This window comes from Poromitra crassiceps (assembly GCF_964638095.1).
Source record: "Poromitra crassiceps genome assembly, chromosome: 18".
NCBI lineage: Eukaryota > Metazoa > Chordata > Actinopteri > Beryciformes > Melamphaidae > Poromitra > Poromitra crassiceps.
This window is the reverse complement of record NC_139636.1, coordinates 31,225,363-31,242,962: the sequence shown is the minus strand read 5'-3', so window position 1 is coordinate 31,242,962 and position 17,600 is coordinate 31,225,363. Positions and strand designations below refer to the sequence as shown.

At 46.2% G+C, this 17,600-nt stretch overlaps 1 protein-coding gene across 1 annotated transcript in view; it reads right to left on the bottom strand.

The window, feature by feature from the left end:
• The window catches only part of zc3h18 (zinc finger CCCH-type containing 18), a 79,283-nt gene that overhangs the window by 10,968 nt on the left and 50,715 nt on the right, over positions 1 to 17,600 (bottom strand). The window contains exons 15-17 of the mRNA XM_083654909.1: positions 14,235 to 14,351; positions 6,954 to 7,165; positions 3,948 to 4,354 (exon numbers count right to left, since the gene is read on the bottom strand). Of these exons, the coding sequence (XP_083511035.1) occupies positions 3,948 to 4,354; positions 6,954 to 7,165; positions 14,235 to 14,351 (736 nt within the window). The remainder of the gene's footprint in view (positions 1 to 3,947; positions 4,355 to 6,953; positions 7,166 to 14,234; positions 14,352 to 17,600) is intronic.

Here is a 17,600-nt window from a genome sequence, read left to right as displayed (position 1 = left end):
GCTTCTCAAATATGACAGGATTATTATGGTTGGGGACTTTAACATCCATGTCGATGATCCCTCTAACTTATTTGCCTTAAACCTTGGTGGCACCAGGCCCGTCTGGGCAGCGTTCCGGCTGCGCCGCGGCTTTGCTCCATCCTCTGCACGTCGGCATGCCCCACAGCACGCGTTTCAGAAGCGGAGCGCTTCAGAGCGGCGACTGGCAGCTGATACGAGATCGCGCGATACTGTGTCGACAATGGGGGTGGATTAGTGTCGGCTCTGGGGTGGATGTTAAGAGCACAACACACAAACAACACAGTCTGTCGTTGACTTGCTTTTCATTTGGTCATTTTCCCTTGATTGTTGTGCTTCTACCATGGGTAAGTAGGGGCTGAAATTATTTCTTTATTTGTCATACAGTGCCTGTTAGGAGGAGGAGAAGTCTTGCAGTTCTTTGTCTACTTGAAAGACTACAGGGGGAGGGGGGAGAAGGAGAAGGAGAAGGAGTCGGTATTGGGTCTGCACACGGTGTTTTATTATGAAAATTGACCGGATTCTCGTGCAGTTGCTGTGTCTGACTTCCGGCCTGAACGATCTGCTCTGTGCAGCTTGACGCAGCTTCCAGGCGTCATCCGTGAACAATAGAACTGCCGCGTAGCTTTAGCGGAGCGGGGCGCCGAGCCGCTTCTGGGACGCACCGCTGCGCGCCTGGTGGGATCACACGCGTTGATTAAAATGCCCGCGAGCGGCTCCGACGACCGCGTCGGGGGCCGGGACGCGTACGTGACGTGCCAGGTGGGACTTCGTTGTTAGAATTCTTAAATATCTGTGAATCCTTTAATCTTACACAGCACGCATCGGTGCCTACACACGACCGAGGCCACAGGCTTGACCTAGTTCCCACCCTCGGTGTGCCTGTAACTGGCCTCTCTCTCTCTGTGGAAGATTGTGTATCTCTGACGATTTTTATCTCTGACCATAACATCATTCTTTACAAATAAAAGACAATTACAGAGTGCTCAGTGGTCGGCTCCAGGAATGCGAGGTGCTCTTGAAGTACAAAATTATATCCAAAGGGAAAGCATCAGCTTGCTTCAGGCACTGATCTCACACTGAGACAAGGTGTAAAGTTTAAAAAGCCTTTATTTTCTAGGCCATAATAAAGTTAAAATGATCACCGCCGCCCGGTTTCAGCCTCACAGGTCCTTCTTCAGGGCATGTTGTATAATGTTACACAATTCCACTTTCTTTTGTTTCTTCTGGGTGATGATGTCATTTGGTTTCACATATAAAGAGGGGTGGTGATATGATCAGAATGTATTGAGGATGTTGCTTATCTGTTTTATCCTCTTGAGATGTGTTCAGGAGATGATGTCATTCCCTAGAGGAGGGCGCATGCGCTGTGCGTCCAGAGACGATAAAAGATGGCGTCTGGCAGGAAGTAAGCGGGAGATTTGAACTGCGAGCCAGACGCTAGACGTGCCCCCACGCCAAAGAGCGAGGGGAGTATTCTTTCCATGCCAGTAACACATTACCAGGCAGATAGTGCTCCGATAGCTTTGAGTGAACGTTTGCTAGACGCACGTTTTAGCCAGCTATTAGGAGGCCGACTGCTATCGATGAGGAAGACCCGGGGACTTCAAGGTGTGTTGCGCACCACGCCGAAGAAAGCCCGAGAGAGGAACTTCTCGTCCACCACCATCGCTGGTGTCTGAACAAACACCCACACGGAGCGGGCTCGCCGTGTCCAGCAGTGGCACACCCGCCAGGGCTTTGCCAAGGACGATGAGGGGAACCGCGCCAGACCATCGCCGCTGCATTCTGATCATACGTCCGGTAGGCCGCCAGTCTTTTCACCTGTATATGTGAAACCAAATGCTTCTTCCTTTCTTTCTTTCAAGTCAGTGTATGCTTTGCTAGTGAAGGAGAGCTAGTGGCATAGCTACTAATAATAGCATTTCTGACCGCCTTAAGATACGTATCCGTTAAGAGATTGAGAGCCAATTGTTTGCTATTTCCTCATACCCTCATATAATCTCTGACGTAACAATAACATAATTATTTTCGAGCTCTGCTTTCATGTTGCCGCTTCAACCAGGTGCACCATATAAATAGATGCACTATACGTGGATGAATGACAGGATACAATGGAAAAGATCAATGAGGTTATTGAAGTCATCGTCAGCTTACTCTGTGACACACCTGAGCAAATATCACTGTCTTGTTATTGTTTTTTCAGAGGGCATTGGATTATTGTGGAAGGAGGGGGGGGGGGCATTTGCATAGTGGGCAAGTGGGCTCTATTTGTCTGTTTCAATTTTTGTCCCACTGGATGATGTCATAGGCATTGTGACATCACTGATGGTGTCACAGGCATTGTGACATCATCAGTGATGTCATGAGAGCAATTGTGATGTCATCAGTGAGTGACGTTATCAGTGATGCGAAGTTGAGCAATTGTGCCCTGCACATGCCAATAGAGCAGGCGAGGCCACGCAGCAGCCGAGCTGCGGGCGAGGCCGAAGTTAAGCAATTGTGTGCTGATTGATGTCAGTTGAGCACTCCATGATGTGATCAGTGATGGTCACTCGAGCAATTGTGATGTCATCAGTGATGTCATGAGAGCAATTGTGATGTCATCAGTGATGCGAAGTTGAGCAAATGTGCGCTGTGCATGCCAATAGAGCAGACGAGGCCACACAGCAGCCGAGCTGTATTTATGTGTTTTTGTTCTTTTTAACACGTTAACTGCCAGCGACGTATGCATACGTCAAAAAAAATCCAGCGCTTGACTGCCAGCGACGTATGGATACGTCAAAAAAATCGTTTTTTTTTTTTTGACGGTGGGGCGTTGATCAATCCCTTTTACGTCTCCTATACAATTATTGGAGGTATTGAATGTGTATAATCTATTTTACCGACCCACTAAGTGTTGACAGTGCTCCCCCAGACGAGCGAAATCAAAGAAAAAGGGAGCAAGCCATTCAAGGAAATGGCCAGGCGATTTTACAGTATTACATTCTCATGAAAATGGTTGGGGGAAAACGCTCTCGTTTTCGCGCTGATTGCTGGCGATGCGGGATTGCAAATTTACATAATACATTACAGGTGGAACACACTTTGAAACACGCAGCATAAATATGACCAGAATCGCAAAAGCTTCTCTCAACCAAAACTCCCAAGAAGCGAGCGAGTCCATGCCGACTTCCTCAAACAGCAGCCTGCAGACAGGCACAGGAGCAGCAAAAGCACTGAGACTGTGACGGCCGCTCCAGCCAAGAAGAGGGAGGAGTTGAAGCAACTCTGCCTCTCGCTCTCTCCCTCTCTCTCTCTCTCTCTCTCTCGCTCTCTCTCTCTCCCTCCCTCCCTCTCTCTCTCTCTCTCTCTCTCTCCCTCTCCCCCTCTCACTAGGATTAAACCTAGTGCGTCTCCCTCCCGAGAGGGAGGGAGAGAGAGAGAGAGGGAGGGAGAGCGAGAGGGAGGGAGAGAGAGAGAGAGAGAGAGAGAGAGGGAGGGAGAGCGAGGGGAAGGGAGAGAGAGAGAGAGAGAGAGAGAGCGAGAGGGGGAGGGAGAGAGAGAGAGAGAGAGAGCCAAAAATGAATGGTTAAAGTGACAGCTCTATCGAATTTCACAAAAAGCCGTTTATCTCTGAATATTTTTTCTAATGCTAAAACCATGCTGTATTCAACTGCTAATGCTTACATAACTACTAACTCTACAAACTAACTCTTTTAGACAGAGAAAGTACACATTCTATTAGTACTTTTGAGATATTGTATGTTCACAAACTCCAAGCAGAAAATAATCCTCGGCGCTTGTAAAATGAGCCACAATCCTCAAAAAACGGCTTGGCAGAAGCTACCTACAGCAAGAAAAAAACGGCTGGCAGTCAATGTGTTAAATACCTTACAGTTTCATCGTATCTAATGGTAACTTGTTGAGTGTGGTGCAGGAATAGTTACCTTGTTGAGGAGGGTGAGTTTGATGTCTTTGTGAGAACCTGATCCCCCGTAGCCTCCTGGAGGGCCCATGGCGCCGGGCGGGGGGTGCATGTTGTGGCCTCCTCTGCTACCAGGCCCTGCTGATCTGGGCATGGGGTCGCCTCCTCTACCAGGCCCTGCTGACCTGGGCATGGGGTCGCCTCCTCTACCAGGCCCTGCTGATCTGGGCATGGGGTCGCCTCCTCTACCAGGCCCTGCTGATCTGGGCATGGGGTCGCCTCCTCTACCAGGCCCTGCTGATCTGGGCATGCCTCCTCTACCAGGCCCTGCTGACCTGGGCATGGGGTTGCCTCCTCTCGGGGGGATGCCAGACGGGTCCATCTTCCTGCGCTCCTCCCTGAAGGGTTCATCTTTCTTTGGTGGCCTCTCTGTGATGAGAGGGGAGCATGGGTACTAATGAACCACAAAGATTCATTCAGAATTTTACATTTTTCTATATATATTTATTATATTTTTATGTTCAATGACAATAACCATATTTAAAGCAGGACTAAACCCCCCAGATTTTTGGCAGAACGGCATGCTGCTTGATTTGAAAAAACCTATGGGAAAAACCAAGAAATGGACGTCTCCTCTTGTCTCACTATACTCTTTGGCTGTGCTCAGGTCAGGAATTTTTTCCCGGAAATCGACGCCATTACAGTTTGCCCACCGCCTCGAAAATAATTTATATGAGAGCTGCAAATTCTTTATAAATATCAACAACTAGCCAACGCTGGTGGCCTGTATGGAAACAGCATTGCTCAAAATGGTTGAAAGTTATATCAATTTGGTCATTCAGTGGCGAACTAGAAATTGACTTATTTTTCTCCCATGTGTGTGTATGTGGCGTGTGTAACTATCGTTAAAAGAGCCTAGTGACACATATAATATTTGTGGATGCACAAAACTATTAAAGCCAAGTCTGTTAGTTGCATTAATAAAAGGACACAGCTGTATTGACTTTGGGCTCTCTTTATTAGCCACCATTTATAAACTCTTATTTTTAATCGAATGCTTCATCTCATCTTCAAAGTTCTAGCATGAGCTAGTGGGCTATGACACCTATAACTAGCACGAGCTAGTGGGCTATGACACCTATAACTAGCATGAGCTAGTGGGCTATGACACCTATAACTAGCATGAGCTAGTGGGCTATGACGTTGAAAAGGAAAAAGTCTGCACTCTGGAGCATACTTAAGACTTGGAGTTTATTGATAACGTTTCGGTTCAACAACCTTGCATAGTGGATGTGCAGACGCTTCTCTCTACTAGTGGGCTATGACACCTATAACTAGCATGAGCTAGTGGGCTATGACACCTATAACTAGCATGAGCTAGTGGGCTATGACACCTATAACTAGCATGAGCTAGTGGGCTATGACACCTATAACATAACTAGCGAGCTAGTGGGCTATGACACCTATAACTAGCATGAGCTAGTGGGCTATGACACCTATAACTAGCATGAGCTAGTGGGCTATGACACATATAACTAGCATGAGCTAGTGGGCTATGACACCTATAACTAGCATGAGCTAGTGGGCTATGACACCTATAACATAACTAGCATGAGCTAGTGGGCTATGACACCTATAACTAGCATGAGCTAGTGGGCTATGACACCTATAACTAGCATGAGCTAGTGGGCTCTCGGTAGAGTGCTACCTCCGCCAACAAAGTGATGTGGTCTTACGTGGTGAATCTGTTTGGAAGGAAGCTAGAATGCTGATCTTCTAATGTTAATTTACTCAAAGAAACTCCTTGTGGTTTTCCTTAGCTCTTGGGGATGAATGACAATTGAACTACAAGCAGCCCTCTAGTAAAATGCTTTAGTTACTTCCTGTAGGCCAGGGATACTCAACTTGCTTTGCCCGGGGGCCACTTTTGTGAAATGATAGGAGGCCAGGGGCCTCAATATAAACAATATAAATTTTTCTGTAGCGGATTATAGTTTTTTGGGGTGTCAGTCGGAGTTTAGTCTGATTTTTTTAAACATTTTAAAGTAAAATGCATGAATTTGGGGAACTTTGAGAAAGCTTAAGAGCAAAATGAAAAGGCTAGATCTACGAAGAACATGTCATCATTACTGTGCTGTGGGTTTACAATGACAAACTAAATTTCTCCCTATAGGTCAGGGATACTCAACTTGCTTTGCCACTTTCGTGAAATGATAGAAGGCGAGGGGCCAGTTAATAAACAAACAATATACATTTTTCTGTAGCGGATTGTAGGTTTTTGGGGTGTCAGCCGGAGTTTAGGCTGACAGTGTTGTGCATACCGGATAGTTAGTTAGGTTAAGTTAGTTAGGTTAAGTACATACATAAGTGCCTGGGTAGTGAGCAGATGGCGGTATTTGACAATTTAGCAGCTAAATCATAGATTATTGAAAGATATTCCATATTCCAGACTGAAATGATATAACAGAAGTATTGGCCAGAATGACATGAACATTTATTGGACACTTATTCAGCGGATATCTTGCATGTTGCGTTCAGGTGCACTGTAAAAAAAATAAAAATAAAAAAAAATAAAAAAATAAAAAATAAAAAAAGTTTTGGTCCACATCTTTTTGTGGCGGTCCAAATCCTTTTATGTATGGGAAACACTGGTATTACTGCCGTAGGCTATCACGCATCGCATCCTGTCGGGTTTCCAGGTTTCCTTGTTGACATACTCACCACACACACACCCACACACACACGCAATGACCGTGATCACATGAGCAAATATCATCATCATACTGCATCTTGGCATTGTGCAGTATCTTTGCCAGAACGAGGCAAAGATATTTTTAGGTTCATGAAATGTCATGAAAAGGTGTGTAAATGTTAGCTTGTTTAAAACAAAAAGTCAACCACCCCACCACCCACACACACTACAGCCCTACACACACACACACACACACACACACTACAGCCCTGCACATACAACACATATCTCTCTCCAACGCCTCCACCCACATATCCACTCTGGAGCCAAACTAACCCCGGGGGTGTGTCTTGTCGCGGGGGTGTGGCGGCCGGTCGCGCGGGGGGCCTCTCTCCTTGCGGGGGTGGCTGAGGCTGGGGGAGCGGGAGCTGGCGGAGGACACGGGGCTGGCCAGGTCGGCGTACATGTCCTCCGAGTCGGCACTGCGCACCGAGCTGCTGCTGGACGACGCAGACGACACCGACGACACACTGCTCACACTAAGAGACCTGGGGGCGAGAGAGATAAGGGTGGATGAGAGAGAGAGAGAGAGAGTTTCCCTGTTTCCTTTTGCATTTGAAACATTCATATTGATATAACATGATGAGAGGGGGAGAGAGATAGAGGGGGAGGCAGAGGGAGAGCAAGCGATACATACATTATCTCATGCTAATAAATCTCCTTGAATTGAGAGAGGGAGGGAGAGAAAGAGAAATGTTTGCTTACACACACACACGCACGCAAACACACACGCACGCAAACACACACACACGCGCGTATGGCCAATGGTTGAGAAATGGCATCTATGGCATCTATCACTGAGACAGCTCTTCTTGCTGTCACAGAGGCCCTTCACACTGCTAAGGCCTCATCCCTCTCCTCTGTCCTTGTCCTCCTTGACCTGTCTGCTGCCTTCGATACAGTCAACCACCAAATCCTTCTTTCCACTCTGTCTGACCTCGGCATTTCAGGTTCTGCACTCTCCTGGTTTGCTTCCTACCTCTCGAACCGCTCATACCAGGTCTCATGGAGAGGGTCCCTCTCCAGATCCTGTCCTCTTACCACCGGTGTCCCCCAGGGCTCAGTCCTGGGCCCCTTACTTTTCCTTCTCTATATCAGATCTCTTGCCTATGTGATCTCTTCTCATGGCTTTTCTTATCACTGCTACGCTGATGACACCCAGCTTTTCCTTTCCTTCCCCCCCTCCGACACTCAAATCGAGGCTCGCATCTCTGCATGCCTCAAAGACATTGGCGACTGGATGTTTGCCCACCACCTCAAGCTCAACCTTGGTAAGACAGAGCTACTCTTCCTCCCAGGGAAAGACTGCCCTCTCGCAGATCTCTCCATCTCCATTGACAATACCACTGTGCTTCCCTCCCAAACAGCTAAGAACCTTGGGGTGATCCTTGACAACCAGCTGTCTAGCTCAGCCAACATAGCTGCGACAGCACGCTCCTGTAGGTTCTCTCTCTACAACATCCGCAAAATCCGTCCCTTTCTCACAAGAGAAGCGACCCAACTCCTGGTCCAGTCTCTTGTCATCTCCCGCCTGGACTACTGCAACGTGCTCCTGGCCGGCCTACCTGCCACCGACATCCGACCGCTTCAGCTCATTCAGAACGCTGCAGCCCGTCTGGTATTCAACCAACCCAAATTCTCTCACGTCACTCCCCTCTTCCAGGACCTCCACTGGCTTCCCATCTCGGCCCGCATCAAATTCAAGACACTGGTACTGGCCTACAGGGCAGTACACCAGTCAGCTCCCCTGTACCGGCAATCTATGGTCAGGTTCCAAACCTCTCAGCGCTCCCTTCGCTCCTCCACCAGTGCAGGTCGCCTCGCCCCTCCTTCGCTACGGGGGCTCAAAAGTCGCTCATCCCGATCTCGACTCTTCTCGTCCCTGGCACCTCAATGGTGGATCGAGCTTCCACCTTCGGTCAGGACAGCTGAATCACTGCCGATCTTTCGGAAAAGACTAAAAACACAAATTTTCAGGCTCCATCTGGGCCCTTCTTGATCTAACTTCGTTCTCTCTCTTTCAAAAAAAAAAAAAAAAAACTAACCCAAACTTGTACCACTAACCTAAACTTGTACCACTGTTCCTTCAGAAGTTGTAGTTGTCATAGACTGTGCTCCATAGTAGATTTCTCTATTGCTGACAAAAATGTGTTATTGTAAGTCGCTTTGGATAAAAGCATCTGCCAAATGACATAATGTAATGTAATGTAATGTAATGTAATCATACCTGGATTTCCTGGTGAGTCCACAAACAGGAAGAACAGCACATGGAAGCAAAAGAGGAGAAGGAGTTATTTAGCTGACACTTTTCTGCTGAGCCACTTAATGAGTGCAACAGACAAATAAATGCACTTAAATTCCTAGATTAGCCAAATATTATAGTATTATTACATAAGCAAATGCTGAGGAGTACAGGCATAGGTCAAGATCATACCAGCGTAAGAATAGTCTTACAATAGAACCAGGGTATCTGCAAGTTTCACCAAGCTAAATTGAAGGTTTTAAAGACCTTCCTGTTGCCTGTTTGAGTGACATGTGAGACCTTCCTGTTGTCTGTTAGTGACATGTGAGACCTTCCTGTTGTCTGTTAGAGTGACATGTGAGACCTTCCTGTTGTCTGTTAGTGACATGTGAGACCTTCCTGTTGTCTGTTAGACATGTGAGACCTTCCTGTTGTCTGTTAGACATGTGAGACCTTCCTGTTGTCTGTTAGACATGTGAGACCTTCCTGTTGTCTGTTAGTGACATGTGAGACCTTCCTGTTGTCTGTTAGAGTGACATGTGAGACCTTCCTGTTGTCTGTTAGACATGTGAGACCTTCCTGTTGTCTGTTAGACATGTGAGACCTTCCTGTTGTCTGTTAGACATGTGAGACCTTCCTGTTGTCTGTTAGAGTGACATGTGAGACCTTCCTGTTGTCTGTTAGAGTGACATGTGAGACCTTCCTGTTGTCTGTTAGACATGTGAGACCTTCCTGTTGTCTGTTAGACATGTGAGACCTTCCTGTTGTCTGTTAGAGTGACATGTGAGACCTTCCTGTTGTCTGTTAGACATGTGAGACCTTCCTGTTGTCTGTTAGACATGTGAGACCTTCCTGTTGTCTGTTAGAGTGACATGTGAGACCTTCCTGTTGTCTGTTAGAGTGACATGTGAGACCTTCCTGTTGTCTGTTAGACATGTGAGACCTTCCTGTTGTCTGTTAGACATGTGAGACCTTCCTGTTGTCTGTTAGACATGTGAGACCTTCCTGTTGTCTGTTAGTGACATGTGAGACCTTCCTGTTGTCTGTTAGACATGTGAGACCTTCCTGTTGTCTGTTAGTGACATGTGAGACCTTCCTGTTGTCTGTTAGACATGTGAGACCTTCCTGTTGTCTGTTAGACATGTGAGACCTTCCTGTTGTCTGTTAGACATGTGAGACCTTCCTGTTGTCTGTTAGACATGTGAGACCTTCCTGTTGTCTGTTAGACATGTGAGACCTTCCTGTTGTCTGTTAGTGACATGTGAGACCTTCCTGTTGCCTGTTTGAGTGACATGTGAGACCTTCCTGTTGTCTGTTAGTGACATGTGAGACCTTCCTGTTGTCTGTTAGACATGTGAGACCTTCCTGTTGTCTGTTAGACATGTGAGACCTTCCTGTTGTCTGTTAGACATGTGAGACCTTCCTGTTGTCTGTTAGACATGTGAGACCTTCCTGTTGTCTGTTAGAGTGACATGTGAGACCTTCCTGTTGTCTGTTAGACATGTGAGACCTTCCTGTTGTCTGTTAGTGACATGTGAGACCTTCCTGTTGTCTGTTAGACATGTGAGACCTTCCTGTTGTCTGTTAGACATGTGAGACCTTCCTGTTGTCTGTTAGACATGTGAGACCTTCCTGTTGTCTGTTAGTGTGACATGTGAGACCTTCCTGTTGTCTGTTAGACATGTGAGACCTTCCTGTTGTCTGTTATAGTGACATGTGAGACCTTCCTGTTGTCTGTTAGACATGTGAGACCTTCCTGTTGTCTGTTAGACATGTGAGACCTTCCTGTTGTCTGTGAGACCTTCCTGTTGTCTGTTAGTGACATGTGAGACCTTCCTGTTGTCTGTTAGACATGTGAGACCTTCCTGTTGTCTGTTAGACATGTGAGACCTTCCTGTTGTCTGTTAGACATGTGAGACCTTCCTGTTGTCTGTTAGACATGTGAGACCTTCCTGTTGTCTGTTAGACATGTGAGACCTTCCTGTTGTCTGTTAGACATGTGAGACCTTCCTGTTGTCTGTTAGACATGTGAGACCTTCCTGTTGTCTGTTAGAGTGACATGTGAGACCTTCCTGTTGTCTGTTAGAGTGACATGTGAGACCTTCCTGTTGTCTGTTAGAGTGACATGTGAGACCTTCCTGTTGTCTGTTAGACATGTGAGACCTTCCTGTTGTCTGTTAGACATGTGAGACCTTCCTGTTGTCTGTTAGACATGTGAGACCTTCCTGTTGTCTGTTAGACATGTGAGACCTTCCTGTTGTCTGTTAGACATGTGAGACCTTCCTGTTGTCTGTTAGAGTGACATGTGAGACCTTCCTGTTGTCTGTTAGACATGTGAGACCTTCCTGTTGTCTGTTAGACATGTGAGACCTTCCTGTTGTCTGTTAGACATGTGAGACCTTCCTGTTGTCTGTTAGAGTGACATGTGAGACCTTCCTGTTGTCTGTTAGAGTGACATGTGAGACCTTCCTGTTGTCTGTTAGACATGTGAGACCTTCCTGTTGTCTGTTAGACATGTGAGACCTTCCTGTTGTCTGTTAGACATGTGAGACCTTCCTGTTGTCTGTTAGACATGTGAGACCTTCCTGTTGTCTGTTAGACATGTGAGACCTTCCTGTTGTCTGTTAGTGTGACATGTGAGACCTTCCTGTTGTCTGTTAGACATGTGAGACCTTCCTGTTGTCTGTTATAGTGACATGTGAGACCTTCCTGTTGTCTGTTAGACATATGAGACCTTCCTGTTGTCTGTTAGACATGTGAGACCTTCCTGTTGTCTGTTAGACATGTGAGACCTTCCTGTTGTCTGTTAGTGACATGTGAGACCTTCCTGTTGTCTGTTAGAGTGACATGTGAGACCTTCCTGTTGTCTGTTAGACATGTGAGACCTTCCTGTTGTCTGTTAGAGTGACATGTGAGACCTTCCTGTTGTCTGTTAGAGTGACATGTGAGACCTTCCTGTTGTCTGTTAGACATGTGAGACCTTCCTGTTGTCTGTTAGAGTGACATGTGAGACCTTCCTGTTGTCTGTTAGACATGTGAGACCTTCCTGTTGTCTGTTAGTGACATGTGAGACCTTCCTGTTGTCTGTTAGACATGTGAGACCTTCCTGTTGTCTGTTAGACATGTGAGACCTTCCTGTTGTCTGTTAGACATGTGAGACCTTCCTGTTGTCTGTTAGACATGTGAGACCTTCCTGTTGTCTGTTAGACTGACATGTGAGACCTTCCTGTTGTCTGTTAGAGTGACATGTGAGACCTTCCTGTTGTCTGTTAGAGTGACATGTGAGACCTTCCTGTTGTCTGTTAGACATGTGAGACCTTCCTGTTGTCTGTTAGACATGTGAGACCTTCCTGTTGTCTGTTAGACATGTGAGACCTTCCTGTTGTCTGTTAGAGTGACATGTGAGACCTTCCTGTTGTCTGTTAGACATGTGAGACCTTCCTGTTGTCTGTTAGTGACATGTGAGACCTTCCTGTTGTCTGTTAGTGACATGTGAGACCAAATTCACAATTGCAATAAATGTGAAAATGAACTGTTGCCCCATGAGAAACTGCATGCCTGGAGTGAGATTCATGAAACCAGTGATATGGTTGAAATCAATATCATGATAATTATAAGGATTTTTCTCGATCAATCTATATCACGATATGGTTCATGTATGCAAAATCACATTAAATAATCAAATTAATGTTCATCTCATTCAACTGAATGCTAATTAGGTGTGATGTCAAATGAAACAGACATTACAAACAACATTACCATACCTCTTTTTTTTTTCTTTTTTTTAATTGGCTTGTCATCATCAATTGAAATAGCAGAAAAGCGTGTCACGTTATTAACTCATTGAGTGCCATGGACGAGTATGTTCGTCATTTCGTTTAGTAACGTAGAGTGCCAAGGACGAGTATGTTCGTCAATTGCGTTTTTTGACGGTGGGACGTGGATCAAAGCATCAGGCATCTCCTGTACAAATATGGGAGCTATTGAAGGTGTATAACCTATTTTACGGACTCATTAGGTGGCGACAGTGCTCTCCAGATTACAGAAAGGTCCGGAGAACTGCAGGAAAAAGCCGTGATCAAAGAGAAACCGATGCATGCTGCAGCCAGAGCCATATAGATTGCTCTGTCTGCAGCTGAAGTAGGCTGCGAACATCAGTCAATCCGCGCCCACACCTGAGCTCCTCTGCCTCTGTCTGTCTGTCTGCATATAGTTTCTCCACACGATTACCCGCCAGAAAGGCAGCACCCGACGCCGAAGGGCCAAACCTTTCCCTGCAGTCCCGTTTGGCATTTCCTTGTCGCGCTGGGAGCCGCCCGGCGCAAAAACGGAGGCTCCGAAAATAGACTGGGTGCGTGTGGGGAGGAGTTTGCAGCTGAGGGGGGGAGAGGGGGGTGGGGCACGCAGGCGCCACAGAACTACACCACGTCACTACATCAGAAAATATTAGCTAGAGTCAGTGAATGTGCTTGAAATGCTTCATTTCACAAAAGGCTGAATATCTCAGCTTATAATTTGAAACCTGTCTTTTTGCTCAAAACAGCCTATCTTCTCCGGCTCATAACTAAAGAACGGAAAATGGTATCAATAAACTTTTTTTTGCAGATGATAGAAGAGAGTCTCCTCGTTCTTTGTGCGTGTTCGGTGTTTACATAGTAATATCACACAATATTCTGTGGGCCTCGAGAAATCACTGAAAACGCTCTGAAACTCTGGCACTGGGAGCGTCCGTTCTCCAAAAGTAGCTGGCACTCAATGAGTTAAAATATCTTCATATCGTCACAATATTATTCTACTGAAAGACAATAAACGATAATACTGAATTATCACCCGGCCCTAAAGCCAAACGATAACCAAGCAATAATACCTCAAAGTAAATTCACCGTCGCCCTATAACGCTTTATTTGACCTTATTGAAGACCTTAGTCATGGCTAGGAAAATACATAGAATAAGAGATAAGGAAACTCTTTTTGTTTTTTGTAAAACAACATGAGATGATAAGAATTCTAGCTTCCTGTCCAGTTTCCTTAGCGGTTTATTATTAGAACAAGGTAGATTATAGAAATGTGTGATTGTTGTGTCATGATGATGTTGACTAGAGCGTGCAGTGCTGTCTGAGATAACATCAGAAACAAATGTGACGCGGGCGAAAAGGGTGAAAGTTTACTCAAGTTCCACGTAGGCTGCAAACAATGTCATTCATCGTGCGGGCCAAACCAGTCCTTTACCGAGTGGTTCAAAACAAACACCATTAACGCCCAAGTGTGTGTGTGTGTGTGTGTGTGTGTGTGCGTGTGTGCGTGCGCGCGCATACCTAGGTTTTCTCGATCCAGACCGTGAGAGGGAGTTGGATGAGGATCTGGATCTGGAGCTGGAACCAGTATAACTGCTGCCACTTCCACTAACACTCCCACTCCCACTCACAGTCCGCCTGGGAGAGAGACAGTTGAAGGCATTATGGGCATAACTTCTTTACTGTTGAGGCATTCATGCTGTATTCGCAAAATCACAGACTCATTGTCTTTTTTTTGACAATGTGTGTTTGGGACACATCACACTACACACTTCACTTCACTGCCATTCACAGCACACTTTGACAAGTTCCATTGGTTGAACATGACTACCCGAGTTCTAATGCCATGCAACACTCCAATCTGGAGAAAGCACATGTTCATGTTGTCCTTTTGCCTACACACGCCACAAGCTCCAGTGAATGCTTGGGCCAGGACAATCCAAGTCCAGGACAATCCAAGACTGCCTCTAGTTGAGTCCAACTCAAGAGCCACAACACAGCAGTCTTTCTTTTCCAAGATCAAAACTGCGATGACAATACCACTTGGCTGGCTCCTTTTCCCAACAAAGATTAAACACTATAATGTATAAGAAATTGTTTGAACATTTTCAGCATCCCGATTTTGATTCCGGTGGCTTTTTTTCTACTTTTCATGCGTGGAGGCATCAACTGACCTCGAAGTGTAGGGACGACTTTACAACGTGTCAAAGCACTTTTATTTTGAAGTTTATTGCTCAACTGGGGGTAAAGATCTTAGCAAGGACAGAGAGTCAGAGACGTGCCGGAAATCACCCTTTTCCCATGCAATAAAAAAACAGAGCCATGTCAACTTACATTGGTGCAAGCAGCTCTGTTGTAGCTACTAGCTAGACTGCTACTAACAGAGACAGCCAATCAGCCACCTGCACAAAGTCCTTTTAGTGCTGTGCATCTTTGGTTTGTGTGTGATATATATATATATATATATATGATATGCTGATGCTCGCCTCTCTGTAAAGGCTTGCTGTGGTTAGAGAGTGGCTGCACCACAACACCTCTGTAAAGGCTTGATGTGGTTAGAGAGTGGCTGCACCACAACACCTCTGTAAAAGCTTGCTGTGGTTAGAGAGTGGCTGCACCACAACACCTCTGTAAAGGCTTGCTGTGGTTAGAGAGTGGCTGCACCACAACACCTCTGTAAAGGCTTGCTGTGGTTAGAGAGTGGCTGCACCACAACACCTCTGTAAAGGCTTGCTGTGGTTAGAGAGTGGCTGCACCACAACACCTCTGTAAAGGCTTGATGTGGTTAGAGAGTGGCTGCACCACAACACCTCTGTAAAAGCTTGCTGTGGTTAGAGAGTGGCTGCACCACAACACCTCTGTAAAGGCTTGCTGTGGTTAGAGAGTGGCTGCACCACAACACCTCTGTAAAGGCTTGCTGTGGTTAGAGAGTGGCTGCACCACAACACCTCTGTAAAGGCTTGCTGTGGTTAGAGAGTGGCTGCACCACAACACCTCTGTAAAAGCTTGCTGTGGTTAGAGAGTGGCTGCACCACAACTAGAGCTGCCGAAAATAATCGATTCAGAGATGCATCGCGATGCTTAATAGGACGATTCTGAATCGATTAACAAATACCAAAAATCGATTATTTAAAAAAAAAAAAAAAAATTATAATCAAATAAAATAGAATGTAAGTACATGCAGTTGTTTATTTTAATTATGGATCATAATACAATGCAATTCCAAATGCACTTTTATTTTAAAAGTAGCCACACAGTGAGAAAAAAGAAAGTGATAAAAAATAAATCATGTATTGCGGAAAAAGTGATGCATCGATTTAAGATGCATCGCGATGCATCGTATAATCGAATCGAATCGAAGACTTGTATAATCGAATCGTATCGAATCGTGAGATCAGTGAAGATGCACAGCTCTAACCACAACACCTCTGTAAAGGCTTGCTGTGGTTAGAGAGTGGCTGCACCACAACACATCTGTAAAGGCTTGCTGTGGTTAGAGAGTGGCTGCACCACAACACCTCTGTAAAGGCTGGCTGTGGTTAGAGAGTGGCTGCACCACAACACCTCTGTAAAGGCTTGCTGTGGTTAGAGAGTGGCTGCACCCCACCCCCTCTGTAAAGGCTTGCTGTGGTTAGAGTGGCTGCACCACAACACCTCGGTAAAGGCTTGCTGTGGTTAGAGAGTGGCTGCACCACAACACCTCTGTAAAGGCTTGCTGTGGTTAGAGAGTGGCTGCACCACAACACCTCTGTAAAGGCTGGCTGTGGTTAGAGAGTGGCTGCACCACAACACATCTGTAAAGGCTTGCTGTGGTTAGAGAGTGGCTGCACCACAACGCCGCTGTAAAGGCTTGCTGTGGTTAGAGAGTGGCTGCACCACAACACCTCTGTAAAGGCTTGCTGTGGTTAGAGAGTGGCTGCACCAGAACACCTCTATAAAGGCTTGATGTGGTTAGAGAGTGGCTGCACCACAACACCTCTGTAAAGACTTGCTGTGGTTAGAGAGTGGCTGCACCACAACACCTCTGTAAAGGCTTGCTGTGGTTAGAGAGTGGCTGCACCACAACACCTCTGTAAAGGCTTGCTGTGGTTAGAGAGTGGCTGCACCACAACACCTCTGTAAAGGCTTGCTGTGGTTAGAGAGTGGTGGCACCACAACACCTCTGTAAAGGCTTGCTGTGGTTAGAGAGTGGTGGCACCACAACACCTCTGTAAAGGCTTGCTGTGGTTAGAGAGTGGTGGCACCACAACACCTCTGTAAAGGCTTGCTGTGGTTAGAGAGTGGCTGCACCACAACACCTCTGTAAAGGCTTGCTGTGGTTAGAGAGTGGTGGCACCACAACACCTCTGTAAAGGCTTGCTGTGGTTAGAGAGTGGCTGCACCACAACACCTCTGTAAAGGCTTGCTGTGGTTAGAGAGTGGTGGCACCACAACACCTCTGTAAAGGCTTGCTGTGGTTAGAGAGTGGCTGCACCACACCACCTCTGTAAAGGCTTTCTGTGGTTAGAGAGTGGCTGCACCACACCACCTCTGTAAAGGCTTGCTGTGGTTAGAGTGGCTGCACCACAACACCTCTGTAAAGGCTTGCTGTGGTTAGAGAGTGGCTGCATCACAACACCTCTGTAAAGGCTTGCTGTGGTTAGAGAGTGGCTGCACCACACCAATACTAAAGTATCAAAAGTTGGCACGGTTTACTTTGACATGTTTTAATAGCTTGTATTAGCAGGCATGTCAACAGTTTTTTAAGGCTGGACCTCATTGCTGACTCTCATGTGCATTGCATTGTTTTGGACATTGTTTATGTGCTTCTCCACTTCCTTCATGTAAAAACAACATACTAGTGTGTTGTCACAGTCCTCACATGATAAGGTGCATGTTGATCATGTA